At 40.4% G+C, this 20,885-nt stretch overlaps 1 protein-coding gene across 2 annotated transcripts in view; it reads right to left on the bottom strand.

Moving 5' to 3' along the window:
- Positions 1-18,808, bottom strand: part of pde7a (phosphodiesterase 7A) — a 170,319-nt gene extending 151,511 nt beyond the window's left edge. Inside the window, exons 1-3 of one of the 2 annotated variants that reach the window (XM_072254435.1) lie at positions 18,733-18,808; positions 17,956-18,446; positions 17,631-17,812 (exon numbers count right to left, since the gene is read on the bottom strand). In XM_072254435.1, the coding sequence (XP_072110536.1) occupies positions 17,631-17,774 (144 nt within the window). In that variant the 5' untranslated portion in view covers positions 17,775-17,812; positions 17,956-18,446; positions 18,733-18,808. Of the gene's footprint in view, positions 1-17,630; positions 17,813-17,955; positions 18,595-18,732 lie in introns of those variants that run through there. The other variant, XM_072254440.1, reaches the window with a different exon arrangement.
- Positions 18,809-20,885: the final 2,077 nt, after the last annotated feature.

The following is a 20,885-nucleotide window of genomic DNA, read 5'->3' as shown; positions in this document are numbered from 1 at the left end:
GATAGAAGCTGTGACTGTTTTCCTTAGAGAAATGAAGGCTGAGGGGAGATTTGATAAAATAATATAAAATGATGATGGGTTTGCACAGTGCTGACGGCTGATTCTTGTTGGAGGAGAAATCAAAAGATCAGAGGTTACAAGAACAAAATAATGGGGAAGAGAATTATAACAACACAAGTCAAAACATCTGATGACATCTTCAGCGTACTTTACACTAGCAATGGGTATTAGATTTACACCAGTTGGTGTTGAGACCAAGAAGTTCCACTTCAGTCTCATACGACCACAAGACCTCACATCTTTACAGTATCTTCTAAGCGATGCTTTGTCAAGTCTTTGCAGGTGAGGATATGCTTTTTTTTTTAAAGCCAGGGATTCTTCCTTGCCACTCTTCTTGTGCAAGGCCTTAGAGATTGTGGAGCCATGACACAAATCTCCAGTTGCAGCCACTGACTTCTGCAGTTCAGAGTGACTGTTGACATCACAGTAGCCTCTCTTACAAGTGCCATTTTTCTGCATTGTTTAAGTTTAGAGGGACATCCTGAACCAAGCAGTGTGCTTGTGCTTTCATACTTTTCCTATTTTTTCCATGATGGACAGCAAGGTATGTTCAGCATCTTCGAGATGATCTTTTACCCTTCCCCATATTTGTGCTTCCATATTGTAATTTCCATAACTTGTCTTGATGCTCTTTTGTCTTCATTTTGGTTTGGTCTGTTGAAAATCTACCATACTGCTGAACCTTAGAGCAAGAGGGGGTATTTATTCAGGTGATCCTCCAATTTTCTAGATCAACAAATTGGGTGAGTCGGAAAGTTAACATACATTATTACACCCAAGGAAAGTTAGCCTAGTAATTACAAAGGGAATGAATACTTTTTCAGCCTCACAATTTTTAGTAAACTGTTGACAGGGTTTGGAATTTTTCTTTTGATTTCACAGGACGCTCAATGTTTTGTAGATTAGCTAAAAAAAACCTACTCCTGCTCCAATACATTTTAAATTTTGAAAATGATACAATAAAATGTGAAAATAGTTGGGGGGGGCTGAATACTTTTTCAAGGCACTCTATCCCATCATTAGCATCAGGTTAATTTAGTACAACACATTCTTAACATGAGCTGATTTGCATTAGTTCTTTCACTTTCCTCCATATACCATCATACCTTCCCCATCTGGTTCACCCACTACCTACCAGCTCTATCCCACTCCACTACACATTGATATACTGGTATCTTTCTTGTTTCATGCAGACCTGATGCAGGCTCTTGATTTATACAAGGTCTCCACAGACACTGCTTGACCCCGTGAGCATCTCCGTTTTGGAAATTGTGTAGGATTAGTATAAATGACATTGTTGTGGACCTACTGGGCCAAAGGACTCATTTCTGTCTGTCTGTCCTCGTTTTTCTCTCTCTTTCTCTCTCTCGCTCTATGACTATTAATTCTGCACTGGATCAACGTTTTCAAGTTTTCAACCACCGAGGTTAAACCAACTGTGTTCAAGGGTAAGCTGCTTCGCAGTGAGCTTGACCAGGTCCATTTCAGATGCTGGAAGTTACAGTAATAACAGATACTCAAAGAGATTCGGAATTGGCTTTCACTACACATTCAGCTATTACTAACTAGAATTGACTCCAGCAATTTTGTATGTTACTCTATTTTTCCAGCATCTGCAAAATCTCGTATTTATAATTACCAATACAAATTTCCATAATGTGGAATAATTGGCATCTCAATATGAAAATAAAACCAGAAACTAATTGGTACAGAAAATTAATTAGGTTACACAAATTTTGTATGCATTTATTTATTTAAAAGCAGATGCCCAGCACCATTACTTCGGTCAATAATCCAAAGTACTTTCAAAGAAAAACATAATGGCAGAAGTTTTTTAAAATATTAAAATCACAAAGTATTTTCCTGCTGAAATAAATCTAAAGGTTTTCGACAAGAATAGGTTCTTTCGTGAACAGTCCATTTACTGTCCAAAAGTACTTAGCACAGCAAAATTTTGTTACTAACATTAAACATTATTCTTTAAGATCTACATTGGAATACAAAACCCCCAAAACTGACACACATCCCTCATAAACAACCATCATTATTAGCTGCATGTCTGGAACTCAATTTTCTGCAATTTTCATGAACCAAAATTACCCTGTAGTATTAAAGATAAGCAGAGGAATCTAACATGTATACTGCAATAACTTCAACCAAAATCTCACATTTATTTTGTTATTTAACAAACACTACATGCCCTCTACTAGAACAAATAGCATTCTTAAAATTTTCATGCTGGAATTTTTCAGTACATTTACTCAAGCACAACATACAGTATGACTGAGTGCAAAAAGGCCTGCAACAAAAATAGAAATTGTGCAAAGTTGAAAATATTTTATGAGGGCATGCATAACACAAGAAAATAAACAGAAAACAATAAAACTACATTTCCAGCCTTGTTGTGAAACTAATTTTAAAGGAAAAGCATTTTGACATGAATGAAGTTTTCATGCATTCGTTACAAGCTTTTGTTACAAGCCTTTTTTTTACATAAAACGCCATTAACAAAATAAATGAAGAAATTATTAGAAATTATTAACTGAGTAGTTTTGTTTGATTTAGATTAGTGACCAAAAGTATGCAGACTGTCCAGATTAAGCTCCATCTGCCATTTCTTACGCATTGCCAGCTGATCTATATCCTGTTGTATTCCTTTCACAACCTTCGTGACCATTTACAACTTTGCCAGTTTTTATGTCATCAAACCACTTTCATTTATATTGCAAACAGAGGACCCAGCACCAATCCTTGCTGAACACCACCACAGATCTCCAATGAGTGGGAGATTGCACAGGTTTAATCAATTCTATGATATCAATACTGAAAGGCACTAAAATAGAAGTGCATGAAGGGTAAAGCAAAATGCAACAACTACATTCTTGAAATAAACCTGGAGATAATGGCTTGAAACAACTGACAGGAATCAGTAAATTAAAAAAAAGCTGAAATAAAAATGGCAGAGCATGGATGTTAATCTATTAACATAACTATATTTTTTAAATGAGTTTTAGAGATGTAAATGGATAATAAATTTCACTATCTTCTCCAAATTTAGTTTAAGAATGTACTGTAGTTCTTACATTTTGCTCTACACTTCATGCGCCTCTATTTTAGTACCTTTAGTGCTTGGTTATGTGAAATCACAAGCACCAGTTTTGAATATTACTCAAGTACAGTAAAAATAATACACTGGCTCTGAAAAGCAATTTTTCATAACAGTCAAACCATTTTACAAAAATACGTTCATACAGAAGGTTACTGGACGGGGTTGAAAAAAATGCTGACTGTTGAACTACTTAAATACACATGGCACTTACGTTTTAAATATGATTGAAATACTAAGTAATATCAAAAATTTTGGCATCATTCCATCACAGCATTGGCTTAATATATTTTATGATATAATTATGAAGACACGTAGTCCTCTTTTATTGTCATTTAGTAATGCATGCATTAAGAAATGATACATTATTTCCTCCGGTGTGATATCACAAAACACAGGACAAAGCAAGACTGAAAAAACTGACAAAACCACATAATTATAACATATAGTTACAAACAATGTAACAATACCATAACTTGATGAAGAAGTCCGTGAGCACAGTAAAGTTCAAAGTTTCTCAAATGTCCCACATCTCACGCAGACAGGAGAAGGAAGAAAAACTCTCCCTGCCATGCCGACCACAATCCGACTCTGTCATCCGAAAACTTCGAGCTCTGATCAGCTGTCCGACACCGAGTACTGAGCGCCATCTCTGCCCGAATGATTCGACCTCCTTCTCGGTCACCAAAAGCAGGCAAGGCCGGGAATTTTGAGGCCTACCCTCTGAAAGATTCCCGACCACACAGTAACGACAGCAGCAAATGGGCGTTTCAGAAATTTCTCTAGATGTTCTTCTGTGCTTTCACGTCCATTCTCCATCAAATCAGAATTGTCCACGGCCCCTATTTAACAGATACGATATCATTTTTCACCGGAGGGCTGCGCATATGCAGGCGTGCCGCCATCTTCTCCTCCCGCCATAAAATCAATTATATGATTTAAAAATCAATTATATGATTATGGTCTAGGTTCATAAAATATGCTTCATTTTATACTTTGCTCTAAGAGGGTCAGAGAGCAGAAAAGACAATGAAAGAATGAGCTACAGACTAGATGTCAGGAAAACACCAAAATTCAGTATGAAGGAATTGATTCCAGGGTACTTAAAAACAAATGATTAGGCACAGTAAACCATTTTTTAAATATTATCACAAACCCGTTAAAAGCTTGAGAGTGTAACTACCAAGCTAAATTAGGGGTACGGGTTGACCACCATAAATCCAGAATGGTTGGGAACTGTGTAGTGCCAGTTTACTGATTTTGCTGAATCACATGTAGCTAGGTTAGGATTAAATAAATAAACACCTCTAACCCACTTGATGATCACCTCAGCCGGATAATCCTTTTTCATTAGCACAGTAAATTACTGGAAACTGCTTCATACCTTTGAAAGCTTGGGGATGTAAACTTACATTTGTGGGTTCCTACAGCATTACAGCAGCCCAACACAATGACATGATTTTTGATGCTTTATAACTTGTTGGTGATTCAGCATCCTCTATAGCCACTGTTCGTCCTGGAGTATAATGCCAATAAAGCAGTTTCATCCACATTGTAGACCTGCTCGGGACTTAAATTTTCATCAGAAACTAACTTAGCAAACTCAAACTCAGCAGCTGCTTCCTCCATCTGCTGACCATTTTTCCACCACACACTGCACAAAATGTTTTGCCATGTCTCTGCTAGAAACGCTGAAGCCATCCCTCACTGTAATTGCACTCATAATCCAGTCCTAATTCTTCATGAAATAATTTCACTTGTTCTTTCACCACTTCTCCTGACAGTTCTACACCTTTGCTGATGCAAAGTGTTTACATGAGAACTTTATCTCATTTTTTTTAAATTAAGTGCAATCGTGAACAATAGCCAGATCAGAAATGCTGATCAAGTCAACTAGTTCCCAAAGAGAACTCTGATAGGCCAATCAGATGGTTCACTGCTGCTCAGCGATAGAACACAAAAAAATCATATGTACAATTAAGAAGACACTGAAGAATAGTAGAAATACTGGAGTCATGATGATCATGATGAAGTCTGCTGGAGAGAGACATTTATACACATGCTGTACTCCATAATTCAAAGAGATTGAAGGATAGGGTTGCAGGGTGACAAAACGTGGCAGGAGCACTTGGAACTAAAAACTAATCCCTACCAGGAGAAAACAGCACCTACTCTTTCCGCACTGTTCTCCAGCAGCTTAAGGACTAAGTCCAGCTGGAACATAACTCACAAGTGCTCTTGAAAGTCAGGTATTAACCCTACCTACCAACAACCAAGCATTGCCATCCTGGTCCCCTTCATGATAGCTTATGAAGAAGCATGTGACTTCCCTCCCACAGATGATAGGTGTTTGTGCACTCGACTCCTGAATATCTTCCATCTTGCATTGTTTTCCTTATGCACATCTGTTTGTCTGATTCACTGTCAGCAAAAAACTGGAACAACTTTTCTTTTTGTTTCTTGATATCATAAACAGTGGAAGAGCCAACGCTTTTCACATACACACGACTATCGAGGTTTTTTTCCAGAACTTCCACCTTTATCTTGTATAGGTAACATATGCTGTTTGCGCTTTACACCATGAGAAGCAATGGAGACATGTCTGGGGCTAGATAAGCACAGGTTATAAAAATAAATGCAGAATAACAGAGGAACAACTTGCTTCTTTTAAAGACCATGCCAACAACTAATTCTGCTAATGGTGTCACCAAAACAATGGTAATGGGTTGGCATGGCGACATGGGAAATTTGAAATTAGGCTGGCGGAAATTACGTCTGAACGAGTGGTGGAAACGGATTACTGATTGCCTGGAATTTGAATTTGAATGTAGTGAGTGCCTTGATAGAGAAAAAAAAACACTCCACAATTTAAGCATTCATGAAGGTGCTAGTAATATTGTAGCACGGATAGAACTAGTTAATGGATCAAAAACAGAGTTGGATTAAATTAATCATTTTCAGGCCAGAACTAACAGGATACTGCTATCAGTAGTCAAGTCTACCTGCCTTTTGCCTACATCCTTTTTAAACAATGGCCTAACATTCACTATCTTGCAATCTGCCCAATTGAGTACAGACAATTTAGCCAAATTATCACAAGTGTGTCTACTCTAACTGCCACAATTTCTTTCAGTATCCCAGATGCATCACATCAGGACCAGGGGACTTGTCGACCTTTTAGCTTATTAGTTTGCTCATTGTACTTCTTTACTGTAGGTCCTCACCTCCCATCACATTCATAGCATCTCTGACATGCCTTCCACCAAGAACACCGAAACATAATAGACACTCAAGGCCTCAGTCACTTCCACTTTACCCAATACTAATTCCCCCTTCTATCCTCCAAGGGACTTGCATTCACTTTAGCTACCTTTTTCTGCTTTATCATAAAAATATTTTACTGTTTTTAATACTCTGTGCTAGTTTACTATAATAAACCAGGGGTCCCCAACCTTTTTTGCATTGCGGACCGGTTTAATATTGACAATATTCTTGCGGACCAGCCGACCGGTGGGGGGGGGGTAGGGTTGCCAACGGACAAGAGTAGCAGTCAAATGCATTGTTTAACCAGAAAGACTACAATGGCCATGAAGCCTTGCGCGGGCACCAGTGCGCATGCGCGTCGTGACCTGCCGATTCCCACCACCCCCCCCCCAGCAAATCCTTTTTGGCGATTCTGTTCGTGGGGGTGGGTGTTAATCACTACTGGAATATAGGCGATAACTGGGTAATACACTCAATTTTGTTTCTAAAAGGGTTTCTCTAACGAATTTAATATTAAACACACAGCGCATATTTTCCTCACATGAATACAGTGATAAGTCAATTATCAGGGGAGGACAGGGGAGCTTGAAGTGTTGAACGAACTTCCAGCAGAAGGTTAAAAGGCAGGTTAAAATATTATCACTTAAAGAAAAATTGGATAGGTATATGGACAGGAAAGGAATGGGCTGTGGGCAGGTCAGCGGGACTAGATGAGAGTAGCGTTCGGCACGGATTAGAAGGGCCGAGATAGCCTGTTTCCGTGCTGTAATTGTTATAGGGTCACTTATAAGTCAAAAGCATCATAACATTTTAAGTAACATTTGGATATTAAACACACAGCACATATTTTCCCCGTATAAATATATAAAATCATCGCAACACACCAATATCGCTGAATCAGTGGGAGCCCTGGGCTTGATTTCTTGCGACAACACATTGAGGGGTGATGGGAGACAGCGATACTCGAAGGGGGTTCCTGATGTCCAGTCTATTCCGCAATTTAGTTTTCGTTGCATTCATTGCAGAAAACTCCGCTTCGCAGAAAAATGTTGGAAATGAAAGCAACGTTTTCAGCGCTTTCGTAGCTATCTCAGGATATTTAGCCTTGACTTTGATCCAAAATGCCGACAGAGATATTATGTCAAACACACTTTTCACCCCGTCGTCATTTACAAGCTCGAGGAGTTGATCTCCTTCCCGCCCTGACACAGATGACGTGGGGGTCACGACCTCGCATGCGTAATGGTTGATCAGTGGGCGTGACAGGGAATGAGGAAAGGTGCAGCTGACTCATATCGCCAAATCATATCGCTTCCTCGCAGCCCAGTAGCGCATGCTCTGCGGCCCGGTGGTTGGGGACCGCTGTAATAAACTATCAAAATTTTCTTTTATTGCTTTACAGTTTTTCCAATCTTGCAGTTTGCCGCTACTTTGTAATTATTGACTGAGTTTGTATGCCTAAGCTTTTAGTTTGATGCCTTCTTTTATTTCCTAGTTATCCTAAACCGACTTTTCACTTTACTTACTGTCCTTGCTTTAAACTGAAATTTGTTTAACTGTGAAAAATTTCTTTGAAAGTCTTTCACTATTCCTCAAATGTCCCACCATATAGTCTGTGCTCATAGTCTATGCTAGCGAGCTCCTCCCTTATTCCTCCCTTGTAGGTTCACTGATATGCTGTTCAAGGAAGCTTCCTGCATTTGTACAGTTTCAAAATTTCAATTACCATTTGCTACCAATTTCCACCCTCATTTTTATATAATCCATATCCAATTCTTCCTTTTATTTTTCTGATGTATATATCAAGTGAAATATTTATGACATCTCAGATGACAATTTTAACTTCCACTCCCACAGCAATCTCAACTATCAAACCTTCAACCTGAATCGCCAATTCTGCTTCTCCTTCCACAGATGCAGCCTGATTTACTGGGTATATCTAGCATTTTTATCATTGTTTTAGAATTTCCAGCACCTGCAGTTTTTTTGTTTTTCATTTGAATCCACAATCCAATTAGATTTGGCATACTTAAAGAGAGAATATGCATTTAGATTTAGTTCAAAATTGGGTAGACCACAATAGGATTTAGTAAAAAGTAGCTTGAGATGGCTATTTAAAGATAAGATCATGTCAGACAGCAAGAGACATTCCAGAGGGATATAGTAATGGTCCAGATAAGTAATTTCTAAAACTGGGGAACTTTTCACCCCCAAATGTGAAGGTATACAAAGGGTAGGGTAAAACAGGACAGAAGCAATTCACAAGTACAAAAAGAATGTGGAAAGCCTATTCTAGTTTAAAACGTAGCATGACAATGAAATTGCATAGAAAAGTGCATTAAAACAATAGGATGTTTAATAAATATAAGGAAGAAAGCAAGAATGAAAAATTTTAAGAGCTCAAAACAATAAGTGGGGGGGTAGAAGATATGTATGAGTTTAAATGAATACTCTGGAAGATACTGGTATTTTAGAGAAAGAATGGGTAGCATTTATAAAACAAACTGTCAAATTATGGCATATTAAGCATCCGTAGCAATTTATCCAATTTTATAGCTATGTCTGAATAAAATGTATCCAAAGTCCTTTAAAATAAACTTTAAGGCTCTGACAACAATTTTCCAAATTCAGTTCAGCAGGTGTATTGTCAAGGAACTGGAAGATTGCAAATATTTAAAAGAATGGAAAGGCATACAATGAGCATGCACTAAATTACTGTTCATTCAGCCTAACATTGCAATAGGACAGTTATTATGAAAAAAAGCTGAGGGACAATATAAATCAACATTCAGAAAGGCCAATTATTAAGAGATTTGTTAACCCAAGGTTACCGACCAATTTATTTTGAGGTAGTAACAACCTGTGTACATCTGATGAAAGCTATATGGATTTTAATAACGCAAACAACAGGAATTCTGCGGATGCTGGAAATTCAAACAACACACATAAAAGTTGCTGGTGAACACAGCAGGCCAAGCAGCATCTCTAGGAAAAGGTGCAGTCGACGTTTCCTAGAGATGCCAAGGGTCTCGGCCTGAAACGTCGACTGCACCTTTTCCTAGAGATGCCAAGGGTCTCGGCCTGAAACGTCGACTGCATCTTTTCTTAGAGATGCCAAGGGTCTCGGCCTGAAACGTCGACTGCACCTTTTCCTAGAGATGCTGCTTGGCCTGCTGCGTTCACCAGCAACTTTTATGTGGATTTTAATAATGTTACTGATCAAGAGCCAACAAGATCCAAGGAGAAACTGATTAAAAACAGAAAGCAATAAAAAAAAACTCAACAAGTTAAGCAAAACTGGAAAGAGAAGTAGTGAGCATTTCAGATCTGTGATTTCAGGAAACTGACAAACTGGATTCAAAATCAGCTCGTGGGAGAAATGCGTACGAGGCAATAAAAAACAAAGTTTTCACATTGGCAACTGGTTTGAATTGGTGGCCTCCCCCACCATCTCCAGCTCTGATCCCAGCCCCAGCCGCCTCCAATTCCCGCTCCGAGCGCAGCCCCAAGGAACTCCAGGCCAAGATTTTTCTTACTGCCATTGTGTCCTACATCTCATTTTCTTCCATCACTATTTACCACTAACCCCTCTTCCCTTCGCCTCCCCCCCCTTCATTCCTCTGAGCTGCCATCCTCCTCCTACACCACTTTCCCTGAATACCCCAACCCTCCCCTCTAGCCTCTACCATACCCTGATCGCAGCTCTAATCCCTGCTGCATCTTCATGATTTTCTTCCATCTTACCCTCAGAGGCAGAAAGCTTTTCCCTAAGCAAGGGCCTTCCCTTTGTTCTCCCGCACCTACACCTTAATGAATTCCACATTCACCATGACCCTGAGCTCCTCTTCTGTTGCCTCTATCTCAGAGCCCACTTCTTTGGAAAGGATATCCCACCCCCACTGATGTCCCTTTCTCCTATCTTCAACCTGCTTCTTCTTGGACACACCACTCCAGTCTTCTGCCCACTTTGGATCTTTTTATCTAACTGTTGTTGAGACATTAAACATCTCAACTTTACCACTCCTCTGTTTTATTTGAATCTCACTTCCTCTGAATGCACTGCCCTCAACTCCCTCTACACCAATCACAACCTCACCATCAAATCTGGGGTGTTGTTCTGGTATAGCAGAACGACATCTACATTGCTGAGGCAAGACAGCAACCCTCAACATACCACTTTTTACCCCTTGAATAGGATACCAGTAAGAAGCATCAGGCTACTGTCCCCTGTACCATCACCAAACTCACCACTTCTGGAGATCTCCCATCCACTGTCACCAACCTTATAGTTCCCATATCCCACACTGCTCACTTCTACCTCCTAATCCCTCCTGGCACTTATCCTTACAAGTGTGACAAGTGCTACATCTGCCCTTACAACTCCTCCTTGAACACCATTCAGGGCTTCAAAGTATCCTTTCAGGTAAGGCAACACTTCACCTGCGAGTCTGTCAAGTCAAGTAGTCTATTGGGATTTAACTATATACATATATAAAATGTACATAACTATAAAATGTATAGAGAAGCAAGACAATGTTTCTCTGAACCTTGGTGTAAAGCATAGTAGTACACATAACGAACGTAAATTATGAAGATAAGGATAAAATCCACAGATGAATCACACATAAATAACAAATTTATATTAAATTATGTAAGGTATGAAACAGATTAACCAGTGACACTTCAAATATGAAGCAGCAGGGAGTTCAGAAATCTTATAGCCTGGAGTAAGAAACTTTCTCATCCTGACTGTTCTTGTTCTTATGCATCATTGTCTCCTGCCTGATGGTAGAAAGTCAAAGAAGATGTTGGATGGTTGAATGGGATCCCTAATATTGAGGGCCCTGCATATGCAGCACTCCTGATAAATGTCCCTGATGGATGGTAGGAAGACTCCTATGATCCTCTCAGCTGTTCTCACAGTCCTTTGTAGGGACTTTTAGTCCAATGCTCAACTGCTTCCATACCAGCAGGAAATGCAACGTGTCAGGATGTTCTTGATGGTGCTCCTGTAAAACGCAGTTAATATTGGGGGGGGGGGGGGGCGTGCTGTGCCTTCTTGTTCAGTAGGTGATATTAATAGACATCACCTTCCTGCCACAGTCAGTCATAGATGTCACTGTCAGAGTAATCTATTGCATCCGGTGTAGCCCCCGCTACAATTATGAGACCAGAGATTGGAGGACTGCTTTGTTCAGCACCTTTGCTCGTCTGTCACAAAGATTCAAGATCCTGCATTAGCCACCTATTTCAATTCAACTTCCCATTCTGCCATATCCTCCTCTACTGCCACGATGAGGCCATACTCAGTTCCAAGGAGTAACATCTCATATTCCATCTACATGGCCTCCAATCTGATGGCATGAGCATAGATTTGTCTAATTTCTGGTTAATTCTTATTCCCCCCCACCCCCGCTCACTTTCTCCACTCCCCATTCTGGTTCCCCACTGACCCCTTCTCTTCTATTCATTTGCCTATCTCCTCCATCTGGTGCCTTTCCTCTTTTCTTCCATGGACACTGTTATCTATTAGATTCCTCCTTCAGCCGTTCACCTCTTCCACCTATCACCTCCCATCTTCACACTCCTCCCCACCCACCATCCCCCACATCACCTGCTCTCAGCTATCACCCTCCATCTTGTACTCAATCCCTTTCCCCCACCTTATTCTAGTTTCTGCCTCTTTCTTTCCAATCCTGATGAAGTGTCTTGACCTGCAACATCAACCATTTATTTTTCTTCATAGATGCTGCCTGACTTGTCAAGTTCCTCCAGCATTTTGTGTGCTGCTCAAAATTTCCAGCATCTGTAGGATCTGTGTTTATGGTTTTAATAGGCCTAGCTCTCTTGCTTTTCATGGAATTTATCAATATTTAGATCCAAATGCTTATGATAAAGCTTGTAGATAATATGCTCCAATCCATTACTGCTAAGAATGTCATGCATGTTTTAATGATGATTTCAACACACCAAACCAGCTCTACTACTATTCTAGTAATCTATGATGTCATCATATTAGATTATGAGAACACTCAGTCCTCTTTTATTGTCATTTAGAAATGCATACATGCATTAAGAAATGATACAATGTTTCTCCGGAGTGATATTACAGAAAACAGGACAAACCAAAGACCAACACTGACAGAACCACATCATTATAACATATAGTTACAGCAGTGCAAAGCAATACCATAATTTGATGAAGAACAAACCATGGGCACGGTAAATAAAGTCTCAAAAGTTCCCGAGTCCCCGATAGCAGGCAGCAAAAGGGAGAAACTCCCTGCCATAAACCTCTAGGCACCGTCAACTTGCCGATGCCTTGGAAGGAGCCAACCACAGCCGACACTAAGTCCATCCACCCGAAAACTTTGAGCTTCCGACCAGCCTCTCCGATACAGCCTCCTGAGCGCCATCCTCTGCCAAGCGCCTTCGACCTCGCCCCGGCCGCTGAAACACGCAAAGCCGAGGATTTCGGGACCTTCTGCTCCGGAGATTCCAGTTACCACACAGTAGCAGCAGCAGCGAAGTAGGCATTTCAGAAGTTTTCCAGATGTTCCTCCGTACTCTCAAGCCCGTTTCCATCAAATCAGAATTGTGCACGGTCCCCTACTTGACAGAAAACAGACATCACCACTGAAGTGGCTGCGCATGCTGCCGCATTTACAGAATGAAACAGCAAGAATGTCTTGCACCACCACAATTATGGGGTACATATTGCTCTTAATATTTTGTTTCTTCTTTGCAAGTATCCTACATAGTCTTATTAATCATCTCATTGTCCTATCCTGCAAACTTCAGAATCTATGGATACAGCAGCAACATGATTTATGCAAGGAAGGAGGTTGCAAACTATAGATGATATACCACACTATCTGCAAGCCTGTGATTAAGCATTGCTCCAACACCATCTACAAAATTTGCTAATGACACCACTCTTGCTGGCAGAATCACAGTGATACAGGAAAGAGATAAATCAGCTGCTTCGTGGTATCATAATATTGAGCTCAACATTAGCAAAACTAAGGAACTGATAGTGGACATTACAAAGAGGAGGTCAGGTGAACGAACACCGGTTTTCAGACTGAACATTTTTACGTTTTTGGATGACAATACCTCAGGTGATCTGCCCGAGGCTCAGCACACATATGCAACCATTAAAATGGTGCGCTAGAATCTAAGGAGACTTGGCATGTTACTGAAGACCAACAAACATCTACCAATGTAGAGTAGAAAGCATTCCAACTGAATGCATCATGGCCTGGCATGGAAACTCCAATGCATAGGTACGCAAGAGGTTACAGAGAGGGGTAGACTCACTCAGCCAGTTTCATCGGGTATAGCACTCACCACCACTAAGGGAATTTGCAAACACTTGATGTCTCAGGAAGACTACATCCATCATTAAGGATGCCTACCATATGGGCCACACTCTTTTCATTCCTGCCTAGATAGCAGCAGATATAGGAACCTGAAAACTCACACCTCACCCTTCAATACACCTTCCTCACTGTCATCAGGTCTTTGAGTCAAGCTGAAAAAGCCTATTTCTACCTCAGACTAAATTCTTCTATTGCACTAATGTCCCATTTATTTTGTCGTGGAAGTTCTCTGTAATTAATGCAAATTAACTTATGCAATTTAAGTTTGCCATATTTGTAATAAGTTATGCTAAATTAAATTATAAATTCAATTTTTTGGCATTTATTCCATGGGTTTGTATGACCATGACAATAAGCTTGAACTTAAATAATTGGGTGGACATCTAAAGCAAAAAATGGAACTTAATTAAAAAAAGACAAGCATTTAGGAAATATGGAAATACATAATAAATGGCACGAAGCAAAATTGTAAAGACTTGGGTGCCGCATTCACAGATCCCAGAAGGTAACAGGACATGAAGATGTAGGATATTTGACAAGACAAAAATGTAGAAAACAAGACCAGCAAATCATGTTATGTTATGACAGTAGAAACTTAACTAGATGTTGAATTATGAGAAGGTTTGTTTTCCTTAGATTGGAAGTTAAGAGAGATCCAGATTGAAGAGTACAAACACAAATAGATAAGAAACTTTTCCTTATGGAAGAAGCATCTAAAACCACAGGACACATTTAAAAGGTGCGGTATTGAAGATTCAAAAGAGGTCAAGGAGAGAATATCTCCTTCCTCCCAAGACATTTGACATACTGTAGCCAACCCTGTCAGATGGAACAGTGGTTTGAGGAAACTTGGTAGGTCAGTAAAAACTCTCACAAATTTCTACAAACATATCGTGGAGAGCACTCTAACTGGTTGCATCACTGTCTGGTATGGTGGGCCCAGTGCACAGGATCTGCCACCTGATCAGGGTCATGTGAAGCCATGCGAGTAGGTGGTGGATGGTTGTACGAGTTGACACTCCCAGAAGGCGGCAATGGCAAACCACATCTGTAGAGAAATTTGCCAAGAACAACCATGGTCAAGACCATGATCACCTATGTCATATGACATGACACATAATGATAAAAAACTATAAATTATCATCATTATGTATTGCAATGTACTGCTGCTGCAAAACAAATTTCACAATTGCCAGTAATAATAAACCTAATTCTGAGATTCTAACAAAAATTGTTAAGTAACTGTACAAGTATTTGAATTTTCAAGGGACAGAAGGCTACAAGCCAAGTACAAAATGAGATTAGTATAGCCTAGTGCATAAGTAGGTCAAAAAGCCTTTTGTGATGTTCAAAACTAATTATACAAAACCAATCAGTGAAATTAGTGAGAAAAATAGTTTCAAGGTGATTACAAAACAATGCAAGTGCTGACAGTACACGTGTATTTGACTTCATTTTTACCCGAAATAAAAACTGACTAGTGCTGCACCAATTAGGTAGGATACATACAGCAAGGAAGCAGTGAGAAACAGTGAGCAATTCCATAACACAATAAAACATAGTAGCGGAATTGGACCATTCAGCCCATCAAGTCTGCTCTGCCATTCCATCATGGCTGAATTATTATCCCTCTCAACCCCATTCCCCTGCTTTCTCCCCTTAACCTTTAACCCACCTTACTAGTCAAGAACCAATCAACCTCCACTTTAAATATACCCAATGACTTGGCCTCTGCAACCATATGTGGCAATGAAATCCACAGATTCACCACCCTCTGGCTAAATAAACTCCTCTCCATTCTCTGTTCTAAAGTAATGTCCTTTTATTCAGAGGCTGTGCCCTCTGGTCCTAGACTGCCTAGGAAACATTCTCTCCATGTCCACTATCTAGGCCTCTCAATATTTGATAGGTTTGAAGGAAAGCGGAATGAACTCCAAACTCTAATAGAATCCTTCCTAAAATGCTGAGCAAATAACTTGGGCATTCCTCCCCCAAACCATGCCCTCATGATCAGTCACGGACTGGATTCCAATTCCACCCCAAATGTATGATTCAGGCCTACCATAAACCCCGCCCAACTTTCCCCAAAGACTCATCTGATACCATTACTCAGAGCAAAGGCTTCTCTTGTTTTCCCTACGCCATCACAAAATAGATCCTAGGTTCCATTCGAAAACACAATAAAACACAAACAAACAGCTCCATATGTTGCCACCCTGCACTGACATCATTCCTACACAATGGAATTTTTGGGCCTACATTGTGCTATACCACACCATTTATTCTGGATTAACAACATAAATTTGACCTAATGAAGCATAATTTACATTTTGAATATATTTGTTATTGCAGTCACTACTGAGTAATACAAGCTGCAACCCAACACTAATTACAAGTAATTAACCAGGTGCGAGCCAGAGTAAACACCTGTTTCTGTCCAAAATACACAGAATGCAAAAACGGCAAAATGTCATATAGTACTGAGCTTATTAGTCTCAAACGGGACAGTGTTACAGGAACTGCAGTGAACCCCGTGTCGATCTAAAAGAGACAAAAAATATTGAAAAAGTTCTAGCTTCTGACATTACCCTTTTGCTGCAGTACTTGGAGGATATTTAGGTTTGATCTGTTAAGTATCAAATATCAGGCCAAGACTATTCACAAGAAAATGATCCTTGAAAGTAAAGAAAGGTAAGAATTTCATCGTCAATATCCTGTGGTTCAACACTGACCAGAAATTGAACCCAACTGGTCACAAAGCTATTATGGCTACAAAGGTAGACCAGCGATTGGATATTCAGTGATGAGTTGATACTGAATCATTCAAGTCTTACTAGCATCTACAAATCAAAAGCAAAAAAAGTACTTCCTTCGACATGCTTGGATAAGTATGATTCCAACAGCATGAAGCAATCTTAACTCTATCCAGAACAATCTCTATCACTGGCATATCTTGGCTATAGCATTTACCATCAGAAAGGGTTGGGTGCATCAACTCACTAAGTTCTCTGGACATGCTGGCCCAGTACACTGCTGACAAGGCTATGTTCAGAGTTGACATATTATTAACTCCACTGAATTCACACACCACTTATCCCCAAGTCTTCACCATTGTTGAATCAAAGTTCATTGAATTCTCTGTAATGGAGCTTTGCAGGACAATTCTCAACACTGAGCAGTAAGCCTACTATTGTCTTCAGACACAGAGATATACAACAAATGCTGGTTTTCCCAGTACAACCGGCACTCAAAGCTTCCTTGCATTTTCCACAGAAGAATATCCAGTTGACATTTTCCAATGGCTCAGGACAAGGAATATCTGAAGGTCTCAGATTCAATTTTGATCCACAATGTTACAAGCCAGAAGGCAGTGATAAAAGTGCCAGATCTAGAATAGTTATCAACCAAATCGCCAATCCTCTGAGCGTGTTCACAAGAACGCAATACCAATAGACTGTATTATGCCTCCACACAATTTGCATTTACTCATATGAATGCTTTGAGATTATACACGTAATTTGGGCGAGTCAAAGCTGCTTATAGTAAAGGCAACAAAAACAACTATGTTCGGATTCATTTAATCAGATATACAATACGTCCGAAAGAGTGGTAGAAGAAATCTATGTACCATAGATTTATCACCAAGATAATAAGTACAAGCAAATGTGAGGAGTTCAAAAGAAATGAATTACTGTAAACTTCGCAGGCATTATGAGTAGAGCATGGTGTAGGAACAAGTGAACAAGAATCATGATGTGAAACAACTTAGTGGAAAAACATACGGCGCTGGGCGCAAGTTGAGGGCGGTCTCCGCTTACCTGTGACAGGAGTCTCGGGTTGGCGCAGCCGAAGAGGGACGAGCTGGAGCTGAAGCTGATGGCCCCTCGACGGCTCAGGACGTGCTTGGGTACCGGCCTGTCGAGAGGCAGCACCGGTAATTGGTACTGGTAACATACTGCCATTGAACCGGGAACTGAGCGAATCCTCGGAAAACACGGCGCTAGGGAAACAATGCAAAAACAACAGCGATAGCAAAACGGCAATCAGAGGGCTGAAGTGGGCACTTAACATCGAAGGGTCAGAGGGGCCGAGGAAACCGGGCCGCCCAGTGGCGGTCAACACAGCCACCACAAAGCAGCTTACCTTCGCGCTGCTACAGCTTCAGGTATCTCGTTTTTCGAATGAACTCGAGCCGTCGTCAATCGCAGTCGCCGACACCTGGACGCAGCCGTTTCCTCCTAGTCCCATTTTGGGTGCGCTGCCTCCTGATGGGATTTTTTTCCTGCTGCTTCCTCGGATGCCGGCGGCGCCTTATCTGAGAAAGCCCATGGGCGACAGGGCCTGCACGTGAAGGCCTTCCCCTTTCTTCTTTTTCTCTTTTCCTCTTTAGAGCAACGCTTCCTCATTTCTCGCCGCCTCTTTCAAAACACTTCATCTCCGGCCTGAGGAGGGACGGCGCCGAGTTACCCTTGCACGCCACTGGCAGCGGTGGCTGTTGCTCGGTAACCGCTCGGTCCCGGTCCCGGTCCCGTTCTCTCGAGCTGCGATCAGCACGGCTCGACCCGCCGACCACCTCAGTGCGATGTAATGCAGCAAAAGCTGTGAACGTTCACTGCTTGATCTTCTAACTGCTCCTACACAACGAAACAATAGAAGCAAAGTAATTGTATTGCAACTTTAACTGTGTCCTCCCCCCAGAAAACAACAAATATTCTTTTGCCTAAGTGATTTTATTTGCTTTCAGAAACCAACCACCTGCCATGTGTGGTTGTTAAAAGCAAAAAATGAAATAAACCAATTACAGATAGGAAATGTTTTCATCATTTTTTCTTATTGGCACATTTATGGTTTTTAAAATGTTATCTGATAGCCGATTGGATAAATTAGAGAGCAGTGCCCTCCCTGAGATTTTCACGTTACCAGAGAACCTGTACTACTAGAAAGCATACAGAGTGCAGATAGGGTATTCCTGCAATCTGGGTTTGCCCTTTGGTTGATGAACACTAATGTAGGTAACCACCTCCTTGTGACTCATATCTTACAATATGTTCGTGGTATCAACTCTGCTATTGCAATGATTTGTAGCAACTTATTGCAGTAAAACATTATTCGTCATGAATTATTCAACGCTGTATTACTCATGGTATTCGAAGTGTACAACTACATTACATAACTGATTATTGACATTTTTATTGGTCAGAACGTTGTACTTATTTCTGAGTTGTTTTAGTTATTCCGTATCAACATATGCAATTGAACCCTGGTTATCACCCAACAAAGTCACATTTGCAATGTTAAATAAAAGGAGCTTCTAATCTGCCCTGAATTTAAATTTTAACTTCCCGTAAACTTTAACATTCAAGATACTGAATAGAAGATAAGAACTTTGCGTGAATCAGTGATCCGGCGCTGAGGTTAAAAAAGGGTAATGATACAGTATGGGACTTGCTTATACTTTTAAGAGTTTATTCATTTGTTTATTTATTTATTGAGATACAATGCAGAATAGGCTCTTCCACCCCTTCTGCCCAGCATACACAGGACAATTTACAATGACCAATTAACCTATGGACCAGTACGTCTTTGGACGGTGGGAGGAAACCCATGCAATCACAGGGAGAACATGCAAACTTACAGACAGCATCGAGAAACATTAGCTTCTATTTATCATTTAGAACACAAAGGTTTGAGAAAACCGCAGGTCACATAAATCACAGTGCAGGCCTGCAGTTTGGCAGTGCTTGCTAGAAATGATTGTCCTGTATGGATGATGGATGACACAGGTACCGTCTCCTCATTGATGGGTCATGACGTACATGATGAGCTATTCAATGCAAGGCCAATGGTAAGTTGAAGCACATTTTTGTAGACATATTCTCAGAAGTCCTGCAGATTCCAGATGCTCTTTCATAAGCTATTCTGTACAGTAAGTAATGCAAGTAAGCACAGTGGCTGTAGTCAATTAACTAATTCAGAACATTGGTTTGAAGAGACCTGCTAGAGGTGCTCTACGTTGCCTGGGCACAAATTGACAACTGCATTAGTGCTGCTTCATGCACCCATTCTGAGTTCGTCAATTTCATCAATTCAGCATGGGTGCATGAAGCTGCACCAATGTGGTCATCAAGTTAGTGCAGAAAAGGTTGTGGAGCATTACCAGTGAATGCAGAAAGAGTTGGCGAACATTTCCTGTGAACTCAGAAAGAGATCAATTAATCACATCAGTATACCAAAGTAATACAAAGGAAAACAATAAGTAGAAGATGCAGAGTGAAGTGTTAGTTACATAGAAGGTGCAGTGCAGGCAGACAATAAAGTGCAAGGTCGTAATGAAGTGGATTGTGAGGTCAGGAGTCCACCTTATTGTACTAATAGACTGTTCAATAGTCTTATAACAGCAGGACAGAAGCTGTCCTAGAGCTTGGTGATACATTCCTTCAGGCTTTTGAATCTTCTGCCTGATGAGAGGGGCAGTGAAAAAAACAATGCCTGGGGTGGGTGGAGTGTTTGATTATGTTGGCTGCTTTATTGAGGCAGCAAGAAGTACAGACACAGTTCATAGAGGGGAGGTTGATGTGCTCTGATGTGCTAAGCTGTGTCCATATCTCTTTTTAGTTTCTTACAGTCTTAGGTGCAGTAGTTGCCATACCAAGCTGTAGTGCATCTGGATTAGATGCTTTTCGTCATGTATCTATAAAAATTGGTGAGAATCAAATGGGATATGCCAAATTTTTTCAGCTTCCTGGGGAAGCAGAGGTCCTGGTACACTTTCTCGGCCAAGGCGTCTGCAAGATTGAACCTGAACCGCTATTGGTGATGTTATGATACCGGTTAGCTAATAGGATGTGTAAAAAAAAATGAAAATAATATTATAATCCATGAAGTAATAGAAAACCTTGGATTTCACTATGTTTTATTCCTTTATGCTGTCTTGACCTTCTCTGTGTTATTCGAGGTCCAGACATCATAAAGCTCTCCTGCACTATTCATGTGCCATCTTTTATGGAAAACAGAGAGATTGAACTGTCATTAAAACTGAAGTAAAGTGTTAACAGTGTGTGCAGTAACTCCAC

Source organism: Mobula birostris, chromosome 1 (genome assembly GCF_030028105.1).
Source record: "Mobula birostris isolate sMobBir1 chromosome 1, sMobBir1.hap1, whole genome shotgun sequence".
Classification (NCBI taxonomy): domain Eukaryota; kingdom Metazoa; phylum Chordata; class Chondrichthyes; order Myliobatiformes; family Myliobatidae; genus Mobula; species Mobula birostris.
Note: the sequence above shows the minus strand (reverse complement) of the source record. Positions and strands in the feature narration are given on the sequence as shown.